At 40.8% G+C, this 21,249-nt stretch overlaps 1 protein-coding gene across 3 annotated transcripts in view; it reads right to left on the reverse strand.

The window, feature by feature from the left end:
* adamts7 (ADAM metallopeptidase with thrombospondin type 1 motif 7) overlaps nt 1-21,249 on the reverse strand; it is a 223,794-nt gene that overhangs the window by 165,106 nt on the left and 37,439 nt on the right. For all 3 annotated transcript variants that reach the window (XM_088333622.1, XM_088333620.1, XM_088333621.1), the window contains exons 5-8: nt 15,618-15,701; nt 10,480-10,604; nt 6,926-7,075; nt 3,282-3,425 (exon numbers count right to left, since the gene is read on the reverse strand). In XM_088333622.1, the coding sequence (XP_088189748.1) occupies nt 3,282-3,425; nt 6,926-7,075; nt 10,480-10,604; nt 15,618-15,701 (503 nt within the window). The remainder of the gene's footprint in view (nt 1-3,281; nt 3,426-6,925; nt 7,076-10,479; nt 10,605-15,617; nt 15,702-21,249) is intronic.

A 21,249-nucleotide genomic window follows, 5' to 3' on the forward strand; every position in this document is an offset into this window, starting at 1 on the left:
CTGTGTGCGACGAATACTGCAGTGGTCAGTTCACAAGAAAGAAAGAAAGAAAGAAAGAAAGAAAGAAAGAAAGAAAGAAAGAAAGAAAGAAAGAAAGAAAGAAAGAAAGAAAGAAAGAAAGAAAGAAAGAAAGAAAGAAAGAAAGAAAGAAAGAAAGAAAGAAAGAAAGAAAGAAAGAAAAGATAGATAGATACTTTATTCATCCCCGAAGGGAAATTTACATTTCCAGCAGCATCCCTGAGCTGAGAACAATACAATAATAAAGCAAAAAGAATACAATATACAAATACGTTGCAAATGCCCACTGTAGCGTGTTATATAGAATATCTAAATAGTGCTACACAGAATACATATTGCAATAAAATTCGGTAATACGCAATGTAGGTGGTGTGGTTTAATGTGGGCTTTTACTCTGCCGGGTAGAGTTAAAGAGCCTCATGGCATGAGGAAGAAAAGATCTCTTCAGTCTGTCCGTAGTACAAGACAGTGACAGCAGTCTGTCGCTGAAACTGCTCTTCTGTCTGGAGATAATGCTGTGTAGTGGATGCGATGGATTGTCCATGATTGACCGCAGCTTTTCCAGTGCCCGTCTCTCAGCTACTGTTGTCAGGCTGTCCAGCTCTGTGCCCACAACAGAGCTCGCTTTGATCATCAGGACTGGCCAAGATCACTCTCAAGGGCAAAGTCCAAGAAGGCTGGAGGAATGAACAGGTGCCAACTTTACCACGACCCAAAAACAGGCCAGGAATTGTCGGCAGTAGAGAAAGCTGTCAAGAGTTGCGTCCTTCTCAGTGTTCCCTCTAATCTGCGCGCGTGCGCAATTGCGCACTGCTCGCACATTTTCAGCGCACAAGAAAATCTAGCCAGCGCACAAAAATGAGGGCTGAAATTTACTAATTAAGAAGCGACTTAAGTCAAAGTTACAGTGCATGAAGGTAAAAATACACGGGTTCCCCCGACGTTGTGTCCTAAATGCGGTATTTTGAAGTCGAGTCGAAGGAGAACGAAGTTGAGTAAAGTTAGTAGAGTTTGTCAGGGAACCGGCTTTTTCGGCTCGGCTCACTAAAAGGAACCGGCTCTTTTGGGTCCTAAACGGCTCTTCAGGTTGTTTTTGCTTCTTTTAATCCCTATATGACCAAATATTATGTAAAATTATGCACCAAATGACTTGAAGGAAGGGGGAATAGAACAAAAAAGAAAAAAATACCAAAATGAAAAAGTAGTGAAAAGCTGAGAAAAAAATGAAACAAGAGGAAGAGAAAAAAGAAGTAAAAATTCATAAAAAAGCCAGAAGAAAAGAAAAAAACAAAAAAAAGGAACAGCTCGGAAAAAATAAACACAATGAGATTTTTTTAAAGGAATTTAAAAAAAACACGGAAAAAAGAAGAAAAAGTTTGTGTTGCCTTCAAATAATTTCCAATGATATCAAGTGAATCTTGTTGCCAACATTGTACTTCCACTAAAAAATGTGATTAAGTACAGTTTTGTATCTTACAACCGACTAAATAAGCCCCCAAAAATGTTAATATTATGCGACAAAATATATCAGGAAATAAAAAGAAATGGATATCTTGTGAAAGAATTGTAAGAACAAATGACATTTGTAGGCCGTACAACCTTTGCAATAGTACATGAGTCAATTCATTCAAAAGAGAAAAATCATTTTGCATTGCCGGAAACTCAGCAAAATGTAACTTGATGTCAAGTTTTGGACATGTTTGATAATGAATTATCCTGCCACACTTGGGATTATGGTTGCTCACTGTTGTTTCAATCGCTGCTCACCGATTTTGTGTGAACGCTCAGACCCTCTGAAAATTAGAAGGGAACATTGGTCCTTATTGGTGTCCCGTTAACCGTGGTATGCTTTTATCAATTAATTCATTTATCTCTATAGGTCCGCGTTCGGTAGATAGTTACTCTGTAGACGGATGGGATTTGGCTGCCTGTCAGTACAGTGGTGGAGATTTTTGAGTAGGTCACCAATGACTCCAACATCATAAACGTAAAGCTCAATGACAAAACAGACAATTGCTATTTTTTTTTCCTGCACTATGATGACTATGTTTGCACCAATGCATATATTGACTTTTTTTTTTTTTTTGCACTATGATGACTTTTGCACCAAATGCAAAATTGCACAACCCTTACAATACCAACTGTATGTAACATCCTACATGCCGACATTGCTTGTGTAAATATCATGTAAATTATAACTATAGCCTTATCCTCCTTGTTTTATAACCTTATCTTCTCTGTTCCTTTATCTTCTTGGCTCTTTACCTCACTGTGAATGTGTGAACCTGGAGTGTCATGCCCAATTTCGTTGCCACAATATGTTAACCCATTTTGTAACAATGACAATAAAGGTATATTCTATTCTATTCTATTCTAATCAGCGGCGCGGCGGCTGAGTTGTTACTTTGTCTGGCCCGCAGTGGAGAGGTCCAGTGGTCAAATCCAGTTACCGGCCTCCCCGTGCAGAGTTTGCATGTTCCCCCCGTGCATGCATGTCAGGATAATTTGCAGGGCCAAATTTTCGCTAGGTGTGAGTGAGCATGTAAGTGATTGTCTGTTTTATGTGTGCCCTGCGACTAGCTGGAAACCAGTTCAGGGTGTCCCCTGCCCACTGCCCCAAGTCAGCCGGGATGAGCTCAGCACCCTGGCGACCCTAGTGCAGAAAATGGATGTTTGAAAAATTCACTAATTTCTAACTCATAAAAAATATATAACACAATACATTTAGAGTAGGGCAGCACGGCGGCGCAGTGGATAGCGCATGTGCGGCACAGTTCATGTCTTGGGAACCTCCTGCGTGGGTTCAAATCCAGCTCCTGACTTCCTGTGCGGAGTTTGTATGTTCTCCCCGTGCTTGCGTGGGTTTCCTCCGGGCACTCCGGTTTCCTCCCACATTCCCAAAACATGCATTTCAAGTGGATTGGCCGGTCCAAATTGTCCCTAGGTGTGAATGGGCGAGTGAATTGTCTGTCCCGTGTGCCCTGCGATTGGCTGGCAACCAGTTCAGGGTGTCCCCTGCCCACTGCCCGATGATTGCTGGGATGGGCTCCAACACCCCCGCGACCCTATTGAGGATAAGTGGTGTAGCTGATGAGATGAGAGATGAGACATTTACAGTATGTCTGTGATTTTATGAAAGTAACTTCACTGGTAATGTGTTCTTCTATGGACCGATAATGTATCTGCACAGTGCATTTCAGCAGACCTGCACTATTAATAGCGTTGCAATCATCATTTAAGTGTGAAAACGATGTAAAACTCACTCAAGGAAGCGTGTTATGTACTGCCGGCTGCATCTTGACCACTTAGGTAGTAAGGTGCCATACAGCAACTGTGGAGACATGATGAAAGGTTTTTTCCCAACGGGTTCACAGTCGTTCCCGTTGCCATCATGCTGGATCCCAAAACTGTGGACAAGAACAACAACAAACATGTAGCAATTATCCGGCAAGTACAAATTGCACTACATAAACAACTTATGCCTGCTGCCCAATACTGAAGACTGAAACAAATTAATTATACATGCAAACATTCCCTGTGGTGCTTCACTAAATTGCAATGCGTTTTTTATTGAAAAAATCTAAAGAACATGGAGTGAATTAGAGATGTATAAGCAATCAGTAGAACATTGATTCCCTTGTTTGGATTCAAATGAAATGAACAGCAAATCAATAGGAAAACTACGTTGGATGGAAATTAGTTCAATATCATAGGCAATGTTCGCTGTAATTTTCCACGGGTCTGAGCGTTCACACAAAGTCGGTGAGCAGCGCTTGAAACAACAGTGAGCAACCATAATCCCAAGTGTGGCAACTAAGTCATTATCAAACATGTCCAAAACTTGACATCACGTTACATTTTGCTGAGTTTCCGGCAATGCAAAATTATTTTTCTCTTTTGAATAAATTGACTTATGTACTATTGTAAAGGCTGTACGGCCTACGTCGTCTTACAATTCTTTCACAAGATATCCATTTCTTTTTATTTCCTGATAGATTTTGTCGCATAATAACATTTTGGGGGGCTTATTTAGTCGGTTGCAAGATACAGAACTGTACTTAATCACATTTTTTAGTGGAAGTACAATGTTGGCAACAAGATTTACTTGATATAATTGAAAATTATCTAAATGCAACACAAACTTTTTCTTCTTTTTTCTGTTTTTTTTCTCCTTTTTTTAAATTTCTTTAAAAAAAAAATCTCATTGTGTTTATTTTTTCGAAGTTGTTACTTTTTTATTTTTGTTCTCTATTTACTTTTTTCCTACACTTCTTTCTTTTCTGTTTTTCTGGCTTTTTTCTAAATTTTTCCTTCTTTTCGCTCTTTTTTTTCTCAGATTTTCACTACTTTTTCATTTTGGTATTTTTTCTTTTTTGTTCTATACCCTCCTTCCTTTAAGTCATTTTGTGCAGAATTTTACATAATATTTGGTCATGTTGGGATTATAGAAGCAAAAACAACCCGAAGAGCCGTTTTGGACCCGAAAGAGCCGGTTCCTCTTCGTGAGCCGAGCCGAAGAAGCCTGTTCCCGACAAACTCTACTAACTTTACTCAACTTCGTTCTCCTTCGACTCGACTTCAAAATACCGCATTTAGGACACAACGTCAGGGGAACCCGTGTATTTTTACCTTCACGCACTGTAACTTTGACTTAAGTCGCTTCTTAATTAGTAATTTTGACCCCTCATTTTTGTGCGCCGGCTAGATTTTCTTGTGCGCCGAGAATGTGCGAGCAGTGCGCAATTGCGCACGCGCGCAGCCTAGAGGGAACACTGATCGTAGGTTTAATACTATATTCAAACCACAAACTGGTAAAGTAAAACAATTCCGTCACATTGTTACATAGGAGACGCCTCAATCAATATGTTTTAGGTCAAAGCAAGTTCAATTTTTTAAGGGGTACTCGAACCTTTTTTTATTTTATTCCAACAACAGGGAATAATACAGTGGCGGACCGTGCGTTTCACATGTAGGCCTTCGGAGATGGCCTTTAGCCAGGGTTGGGTAGGGTTACTTTAACTTGATTACTTTCAATTACTTTTGGATTACTCCAATACCAAATATGCTAATAAAAGACAAAATAAACTAAATATGAATAAAAGTATGACTCACAACACGTGGTAAGCTTTCTCTCCTGGCTTTGATCTCTTTGATCTCCGGCAAAACTAACATAAAATGCGTCAGAAACAAAATGAAAATAAATCCAAACAGCTTGCCAACATCATTTTTGCCGTTCCATGTATTTCGTTACTCCCCAAGCCTGCACAAAATTCAGTAATTTAATTCATATTTAGTTTCTTTTGTCTTTTATTAGCATATTTGGTATTGGAGTAATCCAAAAGTAATTGAAAGTAATCCAGTTAAAGTAACCCTACCCAACCCTGCCTTTAGCAATGTGTCGAACCCGCTATTATAAATGAACGACAGGAGCCGGCTCCCCACCAATTTCCCTTTGAGACGTTTTTTTCCCTTTTGTGATTGGTAAATATGCATGTTTAGTTCAGGGATTCTATTTTGCTAACTTTAAATTTGCTGTGTTTAAAAAAAAGGTAAAATGTTTTTTTTTTTACATCTGTAAATGTGATTTCTCATCTAACAGCTTAACCCAAATAAAAATGTTTGTTTACCATAACTTACCGTATGTCACAAAAGTGAGTGCACCGCTCACATTTCTGCATAGATTTCATCATAATGTTTAATTGAACACCCTACTGAGGATAAGCGGTGCAGATAATGGATGGATGTTTAATTGAACAACACTGAAGAAACATTACATTGACACACTAAAAGGTAGTCTGTGAAAAAAATCCACTCAAAAAAGTCAAAATATAGCTATTAGTAGTAAAAAAAAGTGAGTACACCCTTAAGTAAAAGTTCTTTAAGTTCAATATTTTGTGCGGCCACCATGACTTTGCGAACCACTTTAATCCTTCTCGCCAAGGATTTTACCAGAGCCTCACAAATGATCACTGGAATGCTCTTCCACTCCAGCATGACTCAGCTGGGGGATATTTAAGATCCTGTGCTTCTCCACATTCTTCTTGAGGGTGCCCCAAAGATGTTCTATTGGGTTTGGATCAGGAAACATACTTGGCCAGTCCATCCTCCTTATCCCCTTTAGAAAACACTTGGTCATCTTAGAAGTGTACTTGGGTTCATTGTCAGGCTGGAACATTGCCCTGCGAACCTGTTTCTGGAGGGAGGGCATAATTCTCTGCTCCAGTATTTCACAGCACATGCTTAAGTTTGGCTCTTTACCTCACTGTGAATGACAGTAATTCACAAGTTTTCAATTCACAAAACATAAAAATACAAATACAACTCCCTAATTTCAGTTGCACTCATGCAGCCCCAAACCATGACTTGCCCAAAACCATTCCTGACTTTGGGCACAACAAAAACACTCCTCACTTGGTTGCCGCCACACCATCTGGGCCAAACAAATTAATTTTTGTCTCATCAGACCAGAATATATTTTTCCATCAAGCCATGGCCTTTGTCCTTATACTTATTTTCATTGTGTTAAACCGATGTTTCTTAAGTGATGTTACATTAAACATTTTGATAAAATTGCTGCAGAAATGTGAGGGGTGTACTCACTTTTCTGCCATACTCTATGTTAATTGTTTCTATTGCCTTGGTTTTGTTCAATACATTTTGGGGTTTTGTTCAAATTTTGTTTGACTCTGGTGTTTCCTCTACTGTAGTCATTTTATCACTCACTCACCCAGTAGCTTTGCTTCAAAACTTCCTCGGCAAAATTGTCTCCACCAAAAAAACTTTCAAAAGAAAAGGCCTCACCCTTGTGCCAAAGGTAAGATATAATCTTTTAATGCAACAGAGTTTTTAGTCACAGCACATTTTTCTTTTAAAACAAGAGTGTAAAATGTGTTCCTTGGAAGCTTACTTGTGTCCCAGCTCATGAGCAACAGTGAAAGCTACCGGTAGGCCGGTGTCTTCACTAATACTGCAGCTGCGATGTGATTGACACATCCCCACCACATGGGACAAACCCAGAGTTTCACACGGCCTGTTGATGGAGGCACAGATGTCTTTCCTGCGGAAACAGAGAATGGAATCTCAGCTGCCTCAAAGCAAAATCCATTTGAACAATATATACTAGTAAAAAAAGGACTTCTCATGAAATACAGTGTGATATCAACAAGTCTAAATTTCTCAGATGACCACATAAAGGGCACCTTCTGTTACATTGTTCAGAAATAGTAGTCAAATCCATTTTTCAACTAGTGTGCTGTAAAACCTAGTGTGCTGTAAAATTGCTTATTTTTATCTTTGCAAGAAAGCATGTCAATGTTCAGTATCGTTGCTTTCATCCAAAAAACAGCCAGGTACCGTATTTTCACGCCCATGAGAGACACGTAAAAGTCTTCAGTTCTATTCTACTCCTGTATTGGCCAACTTGCACTGGCTCCCAGTCCACTTAAGATGTGACTTTGAGGTTCTCTTATTAACATACAAATATCTCTCTGATTTGATTTCCCCATATGTTCCTGCACTGAGTCTGCGCTCGGAAAATGCCGGTCTACTTGTGACTCCGAGAGCCAAAAAGTCTGCCGGTTTGAGAGCGTTATCCATCCGTGCCCCGGTGCTATGGAACGCCCTGCCTCCGGAGATAAGATCTGCAACCTCAATGGAAGTTTTTTAAATCAAGGCTTAAGACACACTTCTATTCCAAAGCTTTTGATTGATGCCCACCTCATATTCTGTATTGTCCTGTCTTTTTCCGACTGCCTGCCTGGTGGTGATACGAAGGAGAAGGACGATTTGAGATGAGTCAGCGGATCAGCGTTTGACCTGAAGCATGTCAACGCCTGCATGGACCAGCTGGCAGAGATGGGAAGCTGCGTCGTGGCCGTTATAGACTTTCTGGACTAGTTTACAGGCTGGGGGCGTCGCTGCTGTCATGCACTTTCCGGACAAATTTTCAACATGTTACCTAGTGTTTACTATGTTTGTGTACTGTAATGCTAAATGGAATTCACCCTGGTCATCCTGAAAGAGGGATACCACTTGTAAGGTCCTTTCTCAAGCTTTCTCTTTTTCCTCACGCTGAGGTTTTGAGTTGTTCCTTGGCCGCATGTTGGTTTAAGATCAGGTAATTGTGTCATTGTAATCCTGTGCAGTCCTTTGAGACATTTTTGTGATTAAGGGCTATATAAATACATTTGACTAGACTTGACTATTCAAAATATGACCCGCGCCCTATAACACAGCGCGCCTTTTTGGCGGACGTGACAGAGGACAGCAGTGTGGAATTTCCAGTGAAAATTTGAATTGTGGGGGTCCCCACTAAATTGTGGGCTTTGCCGCTATCGTATGCAAACAAGCAAATGAAAAGGGTGGATGGACGAAAGCATGATGAAAGAATAGCTAAGGGATGTTTTTGTCAGAATACCAGGTGATTTTTTTTCATGCCGCCCCTTCGCTCTTGATTTGTGACTCTATGTGTGCCCATCGGGATGCCGATGTGAAAAAAAATAGTGAAGCAATCATCCTGGGGCAGCTGACAAAGGAGCTTCAACCGCTAGACATCGGTGTCAACCGGTGTTGTGCCGAGAATTGTCCCCCCTAGCTGGAGCGTGTACACGTCACTCGCGCTATGTCACTAAAACCATAAAGCCACTTTGTATCTTACTTTTATCTCAATTTTTAGGAATGTAATAGCAAAAATGTCATAAAAAACATTTTGTCTTGCATTTGTTGGGAATGCCCATCCCCACCGCTCACCCAATAGAATTGCCCTGGATGGTTTTCTGGTGTTTTTGTGTGTTTACAGTTTGTTTTGTGGGTTTTCATCATAAAGTGTCTAAAGAGCGATGATAGGTTATTTATTGAGCTTTTATATAAAGGATTCGTTAACGACCAGGGTTGGGTAGAATTACTTTAACTTGATTACTTTCAATTACTTTTGGATTACTCCACTACCAAATATGGTAATAAAAGACAAAAGAAACTAAATATGACTAAAATTACTAAATTTTGTGCAGGCTTGGGCAGTAACGGAATACACGGAACAGCAAAAATAATGTTGGCAAGCTGTTTGGATTGATTTTCATTTTGTTTCTGTCGCATTTTATGTTAGTTTTGCCGGAGATCAAAGAGATCAAAGCCAGGAGAGAAAGCTTACCACGTGTTGTGAGTCATCATTTTATTCATATTTAGTTCCTTTTGTCTTTTATTAGCATTATTGGTTTTGGAGTAATCCAGAAGTAATTGAAAGTAATCAAGTTAAAGTAACCCTACCCAACTCTGTTAACGACAAGCAGCCAAAACATTGTCTGTTGGTGTGACACATCGACTATTAACAGCAGTTGAGTAATATACTGAACCTAACTTTTCTATCGATGGTGACCTGACTCGCGAGATATAGGATCTCGACCTCGATATGAGCCAAATCGGTCAACTTTGAGATGGTGCTGTGAAATGCTCCACCTCTGGAGGTAAGATCTGCAACCTCAGTGGAAGTATTTAAAGCTAGACTTAAGTCACACTTCAATTTAATAGCTTATGATTGATGCCAAGCTCATAATTTCCTTCTCCTGTCCCTTTTGGCTGCTTGGTTGGTGGTCGAACAAGGGAGAAGCAGGTACAGCGGTGAGTCAGCGGCACCTTGACCTGAAGCATGTCATCATCTGTAGTCAAGTCAAATTTATTTATATAGCCCTTAATCACAAAAATTTCTCAAAGGACTGCACAGGATTACCATGACAATTACCTGATCTTAAACCAACATGCGGGCAAGGAACAACTCAAGACCTCAGCGTGAGGAAAAAGAGAAACCTTGAGAAGGGACCTCACAAGTGGTATCCCCCTTTCAGGATGACCAGGGTGAATTACATTTAGTATTACAATACACAAACATAGTACACACTAGGTAACATGTTGAAAATTTGTCCGGAAAGTGCATGACAGCAGCGACGCCCCCAGCCTGTAAACTAGTCCAGAAAGTCTATGACGGCCACGACGCAGCTTCTTATCTCTGCCAGCTGGTCCATGCAGGCGTTCACATGCTCCAGGTCAAACGCTGGTCCGCTGACTCATCTCCAATCGTCCTTCTCCTTCGTATCACCACCAGGCAGGCAGTCGGAAAAAAGACAGGACAATACAGAATATCTGTATTCACCAGCACTTGGGTGGGCCCTTCTCAAGGTTTCTTATTTCCTCTCATGTTGAGGTTTTGAGTTATTCCTTGCCTGGATGTCGGTTTTAGATCATGAGATGGTGTAATGGTGGCCTGTTCAGTCCTTTGAGACATTTTGTGATATACACCTTAAACATACTGTATAAATAAATGTGACTTGACTGAACTAAATTTCTTGATTCCAGTGGAATATTTTGCAACATATCTGCATAACCACACAATATTTGTTTAATTTGAGAAAAAAAACATCTTGAATATCTTTAAGCGTTTTACATGTATCTAGTAAATCTTTTGTTTACCTCGTGAGTAGGACGGCTACATCGTGGTGCAGAGGATGATCATCACCTTTCATGTTGAGATGCTTTTGCCACTTACAGAAGCTGTTCAAGCTGTTGTCAGCATGGTGAGTAATCTTCAAGTCTTCCTGCACATCAAATGTCACAAAGGGAAAGATGATAGTTATGAAAAATGGTCAAAACGCTGAAAATGTACCATAAGTGAGCAAAATGACAAGTTACAATAACCAGCTACAAAGAAAAATGTGTTATATTTTGAAAGGAAAAATGCAGTACTCTTGTTGGTGTCAGCTAAATTAGATGTCATTATATGAACGTCACAGAAAAACAACAATGCGATAACTCCTCCATTAACAATAATTTGAGAAATAAATGCAGTGATGCAATTCAAAGAATCAACTTTTCAAGTTGAATTATCCTGTCCAATTTGCACAATTTATATTATTTTAGGTATTTAAGATACATTCTCGTAATATAGAATACTACAGCTGTACTTAAAATGGGCCGAATTACCGTAAAATCCGGACTATAGAGCGCACCTGATTATAAGCCGCACGCACCACATTTTGCGGACATTATTAGTTTTGTCATTACACAAGCCGCACCTGTATATAAGCCGCATGCGCCAACATTTAAACATGTAACACAGTCACAAGTTTATCCCAAACCTGACTTTAGGTGCCGCGATTGTAACTGCAAATAAAGTACACAATCCATCCTCCACAATCGGCAACATGAACGGAAAATGATACCGGTAGTTAGAATTTAATGCAAAAGTCCAGGTCCCATTGAAAGTAATCCAACGAAAAAAATGTATATTTCCAAAGTTAAAGGTGGGAAAAATATGTATTCACTACTGTCGGCTGCAACAATAAAGAGATTTAACTCAGCTTTACCCCACTTCCCGTCAGCCCGCATTTGCTCCGCCCCTTCTTTTTGATTCGCTCGCTCGTAGAAAACATATCACAAGTCCCTAAAATAAATACATTACAAAAATATACAGTTGCAAATACATATTAAACATCATCATCATCATCATCAGCTGCACCGCTTATCGTCAGTAGGGTCACGGGGATGCTGGAGCCCATCCCAGCAATCATTGGGCAGTGGGCAGGGGACACCCTGGACTGGTTGCCAGCCAATCGCAGGGCACACGGGAACAGACGACTCACTCGCTCAGTCACACCTAGGGACAATTTGGACTGGCCAATTCACCTGAAATGCATGTATTTGGAATGTTGTAGGAAACTGGAGTGCCCGGAGGAAACCCACGCAAGCACAGGGAGAACATACAAACTCCGCACAGTAAGGCCGGGAGCTGGATTTGAACCCACTCAGGAGGTTCCCACGACCTCAGAACTGTGCCACACAAAATTACATAAATTGGCCGCTTCACTGAATAAGCCGCAGGGCTGAACATTTGGGAAAAAAGTAGCGGCTTATAGTCCGGAATTTACGGTAGCTGTCTCACAGTCCTGTACTCAGGTTTGTTTTTTCCTCTCTACCTCTCACATGACTTGACTTTCTCTTTTTGGTCATTCACTTCCTGGCTCTAATTTCCACCCCACACTGCGTTGACTTGTCCTGATTACCCTCGTATCACACCTCTTTCTCTTCACTATTTAAACACTCAGTTTCCTCTGCTCTGTGCTAGTTTGTTGCTTGTCTTGTCACGTTCTGAGCCTTTTTGTCTCAATCTTGTTATCCCAGGTTACCAAACCCTTGCCTTTCCTTCTGGATCAGGAGAACCGCTTTCTGCATTCTGGGACAGCGACTCCTCACCTGCCCCTTGGACCAAGAACTACTGCCTCTGGTGTTGTAGAAACTGTTGCCTCGATACCCGATTCTGTGCGTACCGAACCCTGCCCGAAATAAAGACCACTGCACTAACCTGTTTCTGCATTGTGCTTCTGGATCCCTGAGTTGGCTCTGACACTGTCAAATTATTATATTAATATAATATAATTATATTATTATGATAATTTTAGGAATAATTTCTTATTGAAGTGGAAAAATAAGTTTCAGTTCAATAAATAATACTTGAAATGATCAAGAAAATCTGGCAGTGGAATAAAACAATATATAGTTTGCAATGGGACTGCTGGACCAATGCAACTTTTGTAATTACTGTCCGTCTGTCTGTCTATCTATCTATCTGTCTGTCTATCTATCTATCTACCTACCTACCTACCTACCTACCTACCTACCTACCTACCTACCCTGGTCATATCCCTCGAGAGGTGTGACTGACAGCAAGATAAACACATCCAAAAAAAGAAAAAAAAAGGGAAAAAGGAGCAAAAAACACACAAAAATTTTTGGACAATGGCCAACCCAAATCCCCAAACACCCAAACAAGTTAAGCACCTCGGCCCCCAAGTTGTTGCTTTCGTCCCTCCAGATGAAACGGGACACAAGAAAGCGGCCATGTCACTCGGGCCAGGATGACACAACACACTCTTCTGTTTAACAGCAGGGCCCGACAGCTTTCACTGGTTTACCCCTGCCGCATCATACAGGTGCCCATCCCTTAAAACACATCTAAACATCCCACTATCCTTTTACAACATCCCTCCACTCATTCCTATCACCAACAAGAGCTCTAGCTTCCACTATATTTAAACCTCTTTCCTGCAGTGCACTCATAACACCATATATCCATGTCAATCGCGGCCTTCCTCTTGGTCTCCTTCCATTTACTTCTGCTCTTGTAGATCCTCTTCAACATTTGCTCCTCAACCATCCTCTCCATGTGTCTACACGCTTGCTCAGTTCCACTACTACTCCAGTTCTGTCTCTCACAATTTCATTTCTCAATCTATCCAATCTTGTCACTCCTAACATACTCCTCAAACACTTTATCTCCAAAACATTTAATTTCCTTCTCTAATCTGCGTTCTGCTAAAACTGTCAATTTTAGTACACTGATCTTTCGTTTATTGCCGTGGTTAGGTTCCAAAATGAACTTTTGATAGGCGTAATCCATGAACGAAAATGTATATTTACAATTGTTTTACAATTAAATACTTAACGGATTGAAATCAAATTACAAAACCTTTTTACAGGCCTAAGCAATCATTTAACAAATAAAAGGACTGTGTGCTGTAAACATGCATTTATCTATGACCAATAACTACTATATTTGGGAGAGTTTTGCCAAACAGAATACCGAACCTAAAGCACAATGCTAATATGTGACATAGCAAAATCGTGAAAACCACATGACATCGAGGTATTACTTTATTTTGAAGCCTGTCTGTGTTCGGATTGGATTTTAAATAAAAAGTTTCCGTTTTATGGAAGAAGGAAAGGCACTCGCTGCATTTTTTATTCCGACATGGGTTGGTGGCTATTATAACTTCCTCCTAATTAATATATAAATTGTGTTAAAAGATATCCCACAAATTGTATTTGAAGTCTTTTTTTGTATGGTAAATTTCCACACAACTTCCTACAGGATTCAGAGTGTGAGGGAATGCTAAATCAATCTCCTATCCTGCAATTAAAGTGATTACAGTTACAGTAGTAATTAAAGAAATTACAATAATTGGGCAAAGATACCATGGTGGGGAAGTGGTTAGGACATCTGCCTCGCTGTTCTGAGATTCAAAGTTTTACTCCACCCTTATCACTTTCTCAAAGTCCTTCTACAGGTTCTATTTCTATACCACAAGCCGTGACCCCCTTATATACCACAGCCATATCCCCCTAGTGGTAGGTGGCTAGAGTCATTTCTGGCTCTTTTTGGGAGATTGATTCAGAGGAGGGGATTCCCAGCCCCCCCTCTCAACCCAACTGAGGTGTTGGGAGTCATTAGGTGACCAAACCCCCCAATTCCAACCCCTAATGCTGAACGCCAAGCAGGGAGGCAACGGGTACCAATGTTTTAAGTCTTAGGCATGACTCGGTCGAGGCTTGAACCATAACCTCCCAGTCTCGGGGCGGGCGCCATAACCCCAAGGCCACCAAGCTGACCCACTTAGTAACTAATATTTATGTTTTGTTTTGTCACAAAATTAATTTTGCAGTTTGCGTGCCTACATATAGCAAATACCACAAAATTAGGACTATAGACCGCAACTTTTTTCCGCAGCTTCCAGCCCTGCGGATTATGCAATGATGCGGCTAGTTTATGCATTTTTTTCTAAAGGCCACCAGGGGCGCCCAAGCAGTAAAGGTTAGAGTGAGACAGGTGGAATGTATGCCTAAGGGAAGTTTAATGTAACTTTGTGCTTCGTGCATGTATAAAAAAAACATGAACTGACCCTCATCAGGAAAAAGGCTTCAATTGAATCTTTTTACGAGTCTGTTTATTTGTAATCAAAAATAGTTTGCAAGACGAACGGATTGCGAGAAGCATAATCCAACGAAGAAGAAATCAGTTTACGCTAAGCAAGCTTTTCGACCCCGACTCACTCCTGTTTTGGCTCCTGTCTGTTTCCTGGCTTCAACCCATTTTCTGATCTTGACCACGTTTTTTGCTCTCCTGTCCCGGCTACTGACCTGTTTTTTCCGCTCCCGACACCGCCATTGCCCGCCACGGAAGTACCACTTCCGCGTTTAGAGCAACCTGCTCCCCGCGACCAGCGATCACCGGATCGTGTGTGCAATCCTTTCCCTTCTTCCCAATAAAACTGAGAGAAACGTACGCAAGTGGGTCCTGTCTCTGTTCTGGTCTTGACACTTTTTCGACTTTTGTGTTTTGTTGTTGCTTTTGTTATGTTCTGCTCGAAATAAAAGTTCCATTCATTCATTCATATTTTCATTCTGCATTTACAAAAGTGCACACTGTAGTTCAGAATGTCCAGAGAATATTTCATGTATTCACATCTACGCTAGAAATGTATGTTCTAACAGAGGGTCAAAATATTGCCATTCAATGACAATTGGACACTGAGTGATGTCCAAGAATTTACAACGAATCCAAATTACAATGATTGTCTTTCATTAGAAAGCAGAGGGGAGCCAATTATATTCCCGGCTGAGGTAATTATAGAAAAACAACACAGTTCCCTCTTTTAGCTTCAAGGTCGCTTAGGTGAGCGAGGGATGTTATGACCTTGAGCAATAACATTAAGATGTTGTAAAAACGCAATTATAATTAGCATGGCTGTGAAATAAATGTAAGGCAACGGTTTTACCTCTTCTTGTTCCAGTAGGATGAGTCGGACGACAACAATGTTGATGGCGTTCCCGATACTTGGATCTCGAAAAAGACCTGCTACCTGAAAACAAAAACAGATGCAATAGAGTGAAAATGGTTGTTGTTTGAATTCAGTTTTTCATGGCCGAATTCAAAATAATTTTTTCAATTTTGTAAGCAGGGTTGGGTAGGGTTACTTTAACTGGATTACTTTCAATTACTTTTGGATTACTCCAATACCAAATATGCTAATAAAAGACAAAAGAAACTAAATATGAATAATATTATGACTCACAACACGTGGTAAGCTTTCTCTCCTGGCTTTGATCTCCGGCAAAACGAACATAAAATGCGACAGAAACAAAATGAAAATCAATCCAAACAGCTTGACAGCATCATTTTTTGCCGTGCCATGTATTCCGTTACTCCCCAAGCCTGCACAAAATTTAGTAATTTTACGCTTCCCTAAATAAAGAACTGTAACGAACGCTCTGGGGTTTCCTGTTCTGTTCTGGTCCCCCTAAGAAATTGGACATTTGTATTGTTTAACATCTCGTGATTGCATTCAATATGGTTGGTGTAAAGTGTGAAGAAGAGGCGAGCCGTTTCTTTTGAAATGAAAGTGGAATAGGAAAGCGTGATGCGGTTGAGAGAATGGTGGGAACGCTTTTTTTTCCATCCAACTTTTGAAGCGCATCTTCCAAAAGTAAGTTAAACTCAATTTTATTTATCTTTGTAGAGAATATTATTTAATGAAATGTATATTTTTTAGTCAAAAAGAATGCAGGTTACTTATACAAGCCTTAAATATACTGATATAAACCTTAAGCATACAAAATATCATTCAACTTACAAACGATTGTTCGTAAGTAGGGCAGCATCTCTATATATCCCCAAAATCTTATCATTTTTAACGGATTAACAAATGATTGTTATAATAATCTAATATATGATAATTTGTTTATATGACTGATTGAAAAAGCGTCCAACTTATATCGCCCTTGGCTTCGACCTGTCATCCCTTTTTTCTTTTCAAGAGATTTCTTCATTCTGGTTTGCAACATGAATGAAAAAATGACCAAGAAATACAAATACAAGCACAGGTTTGTAGTGAGGTATACATCTGCAGAATGTTATACAAGGTGAATTGTTGAAAAACGTTTTCTTTCATGAGCGTTGCCTGTGTTGACTGGAATGTGTCTCCATGCCAACAACATAGGAAGTTCTTAAAGAGTACTGTACGTCATTTACATTTCTTGGATTTTGAACTTCACTCAGAATGCATTCATTGCTCCATACAGTGTGACTATACAATTATCTGCTGCATGCAAATGACGTCAGTTAAAGAGATTTTTTTTTCAAAATTAAGAACCAAGACTGTACAAAAGGTGAATATACACGGTTTTATTGTCAATGTGAATATTAAAGAGGGAGTAAAACAAGCAGTAGCTCAGGAGGTAAAGCGCTTGTCTTGGGATAAAGAGGTCACAGGTTCGATTCCCAGCTCCTTTGTGTTATATCAAAGCGGCGCTGCCACAAGCGGCTGCCTTTTCCAGCAGCTGCCCTATTGTTTTATTGTCTGCTCCTATCTTCGGTGTTTTTCTTCCCGTTTTGACAACTACACTATGGATTACTTCTATCCCATGGACATGGGTTTTAGCGCACAAAAATGCGTCTATTCAAGGAATCAACTCCTTGCCCTGAAGAATTCTCGTGCCGGCGTGATGAAGGGGTCTATCGTGGAAGAAGAGCCGGAGCTAGCTAAGCGGCTAGCGGCGTTGTAAGTCTTCGGTACCATCCGTAATCATGGTAAATGCGAACTCACGACCAAATAAGATCATCGAGTGCTGGTGGAAAACATTGCAGCGCACAGGGAGCGCAGTTGCTGTGTTTTGCGGAAACGTGGCTCACGTTTAGCATTCCGGACGCTAACGTGTAGCCACCCGGAGCTACCCGGAGCTATCTGGCTTCAACGCCGCTATACAGAGACACGAAAGCCGGGGGGAATCGGAGAGGAGGCGGACTTGCTAACACGAGGTGGAGTATCCCTGGATTCCACAAAGAAAAGATTTCCATCTGACGGCAGGGATGTCGAACTTTTGGACTAGCGTGACGTCATTCACTCCGCTACAAGCACTTCTAGGGCATCATGTTCATCTGTTAATAAACAACGGAGTAGACTGCTGGAAGTGTGAATTTCCCTACGGGGATGAATAAAGTATCTATCTATCTATCCATCTCTATCTATCTATATGTCGAAGTGTCCTTGGGCATGACAATGAATCCCTAATGCCCCCGATAAGCCTTGCATGGCTGACGCCGCTATCGGTGTGTGAGTGTGGGAATTGGCAAGTGTGTAGCACATTGGGAGGTCTTCAGTGACTTGATAAGCGCTATATATAAAAAATGCAGACCAGGAATACCTCTCCTATGTATTGATTCTGAAAATTAAACGGCCTTAGATAAGGATTGGAATTCTTTCTCTGTACCTTCGATACGTTTTCCAAACCTTGAATATTTTCTGTTTCGATAACGGTACGAGAGATGACGTTTTACAAGAAGCCATAACAATCACACAAGGTCGGAATGGCAACAATTTGTCATCTGAAAGTAAGATGAGTAGTACCGTAGATAATAATCAACAAACAAGCAATGTGTTCTCCTCACTCCCATTTCAAGCTTAATTCTGTTATGATGGTTTTGAAAAGTGCAGAGAATGAAGCCTTCCGATGGTAATATTTCAGCCGCTCTGCCCCCCGGCTCTGGAACTCACTGCCACCTGACCAACGGAATTCTGCAACCCGGTCCACCTTTAAATCCGAACACCAAACCCACCTTTTCAGACTTGCCTTTTCTTGATCATCTGCCTCACATACCGCCCCCTTTTAACTCTACCGTTTTATTCTTGCTTTATTGTTGTTTGTTACTACATGTTGAAGGATTTCATACATTTGACTATAAAGGATTTTATACGATTGAATACAAGTTACATTTATTGAGTGCAATGAAGATTTTCCCCGATGAGCAGTGAAAGTTCAGGACACGCTGGTAGGAAAATATTGTCAACAGGAATGACAGGAACAGGACGTGAGGCTGATAAGATAATCAGCGCATCCAGACGCGGAGAGGCCCTGATGACGTAGGACGGCAGGCAATGTTTTGAGAAACACTCTGCTGTTTTGAGTTTTCCAGACATCGCGCCGAGGTAGTGTAGCTCACGTTGGGCTTCATTGGCACGCCCATGGGAGGAGCCGGCACACTATCTTGCAGAAAGACGTGGGCCAAGAGGAGAAGGCTGGAGGACTTCAGAGAGGCTTCCCAGAGACTCCGACAACACTAATTCTGCCGTTTTGATGGAGTACACTTAGTTAAATTGTTAAAGAAATTAAATCTGCCACCGTGTGAAAATGTCGGCGTTCTCTTGTTCATCTTTTCCATCAAGAAACGAGCGCGCATTGTTAGGTGGATGTAGGTTGTGTTTGGTTAATGGAGTCAGATAACTAATTCGAACAATTTGGTAAACGGTACATTTTAATAATTAATTCCTAACCATGTACAGTGACCTTGTTTGTCCTGAAAGGCACTTCGAAGTACAATGTGTTAATATTATTATTAGCCTTCAATCAATGCTAAATATCCCATCTTTGCCTGATCCTAAAAATGATACATCTTGGTATACTAGTACGGCATTCCTTCACTTTTTACTGGCTTTGCATGAAGTAAACAATCAAAAAAATAAGGAAATACATTAATTAATTAATATCAGGTCAGAGGTTGGCAAAGTACAATGAACATAATACCAACATAACATTTAAACTGTATTTTGTCATGGTTGCCATGGCGCCCAATTGGCCCTGCACGTGTGGCGCCAGCTGCGGCTCATTGACAGATTGGACTTCCGTCTATTTAAGCTCAGTGCTTTCATTTTTCCTTTGTGAGTCCGTCAACAAACCTCTGCCCCACAAGACGTGGGTTTTGACTCGGTCCTGTTTCCTGTTGGCATTTCCTGTCCGGTATTGTTTCCGTTTATTTTTAACACATTGGTTAGGAAAATGAGACGCCTGGTATATACATCCCAGCATGCACCGCTCATTTTTTCTACGGTGGAAAAAACGCGTCGCCGACTGCTTACCGTAGTTGCGAGACCTGTTGCGACTCAATATTGATCTACATAAAGGTGCACCATGTTTCAAAGTCAATTGTCAGCTTTTGAAAATAAATAAAGTCATGGTACATGGTTTTCCCTATGTTGTGTAATAGAATGTCTATCCATCTATCTATCTTCCTTGGTCATATTCCTCAAGAGGGGTGACCGACAGCAAGACAAACATATACAATAACAAAGAAAATAAAAGGAAAATAAAAAAGTAGCAATAAACACACACAAAATTTTTGGGACTATGGCCAACCCAATTGCCCAAACACCCAAACAAGTTGGTCATGCTTTCGTCCCTCCAGATGAAATGGGACACCAGAAAGCGGCCATGTCACTCGGGTCAGGGTGACACAACACACTCTTTTGTTCAACCCGACAGTTTTTCACTGGTTTACCCCTGCTGCATCATACGGGTGCCCAGCCCATCCTTAAGAACGCGTCCACAATCCCACTATCCTTTCACAATCTACTCCTTTCTATCACCAACACAATATAGAAGTAATATAATGTAAATTTCAACAAAGGCCACTGCAAGACTGTCAACAGTTTTCTCAGTTGGAAACATTATATTTGCGATAATTTTCGGCACGCTCATTTATGTTAATGAAATTCAATGCGAGATAACGTAGACAGAAACCTCCGGTGCTTTACGATAAAATATATTCGATGAAGTACAACTGCCTGTCATGACATTCGACACGTGTTCAGAGTGAAACAAATGGGTGTAAAAAAGGCCTTTTGGTACACATTCACAAAAATGTTTTTTTAAAACGCGTCTTGCCTTTCTAAGCAGAGAGCTCGTATCTATCATGTTAAGCGATGCTTTGGCCAATATGTTGACCTCGACTTGTCTCTGATTGACAGCTGGTTGTCTTGTCTTCCAGACAACCACCGCAGACTTTGTGCCGTTTGAAGGACAATGCGTAGGAAGAGGTATAGCAGGCATGTCAAACATACGGATGATTGAATCCAGCCCGCCATAAAATTTATGAGTACCGTAAATTCCAGACTATTAGCCGCTACTTTTTTCCCAAACGTAACCCTGCGGCTTATTCAGTGATGCGGCCAATTTATGTAATTTTTCTGACAGCCGCCAGCGGAGCTCGAGTACAAAAAGTAAGATTTAGACCGGTCGAATATATGCGCCGAGGAAGACTGCAACTTCTTGGCTTGACTAGCGGCGAGAAATCTTTCACTAAAGCTGGCCGCACGCGAAAGGCAACTCCTGACAGCGTGGGGCAGCATCAAAAAATCCACCATCACCAACGGGTTCCGAAAAGCCGGTCTGCTACGTGACGAAGAGGAGGGCACAGAATCAGGAGTGGATGGGAGCGTGGGACAACGTCTATATGACAAAGTCTCTTTCCCATACTGAAGGAAGACGACTTTGATGACGTCAGTTATAAGAAGTAAGATGAGGACGGTTTACCGTGATTTCTACATGTACGGTATTTTTTTTTTTTAACAGACCCGT

Source organism: Urocampus carinirostris, chromosome 4, assembly GCF_059441175.1.
Source record: "Urocampus carinirostris isolate Australia breed hairy pipefish chromosome 4, RoL_Ucar_1.0, whole genome shotgun sequence".
Lineage (NCBI taxonomy): Eukaryota > Metazoa > Chordata > Actinopteri > Syngnathiformes > Syngnathidae > Urocampus > Urocampus carinirostris.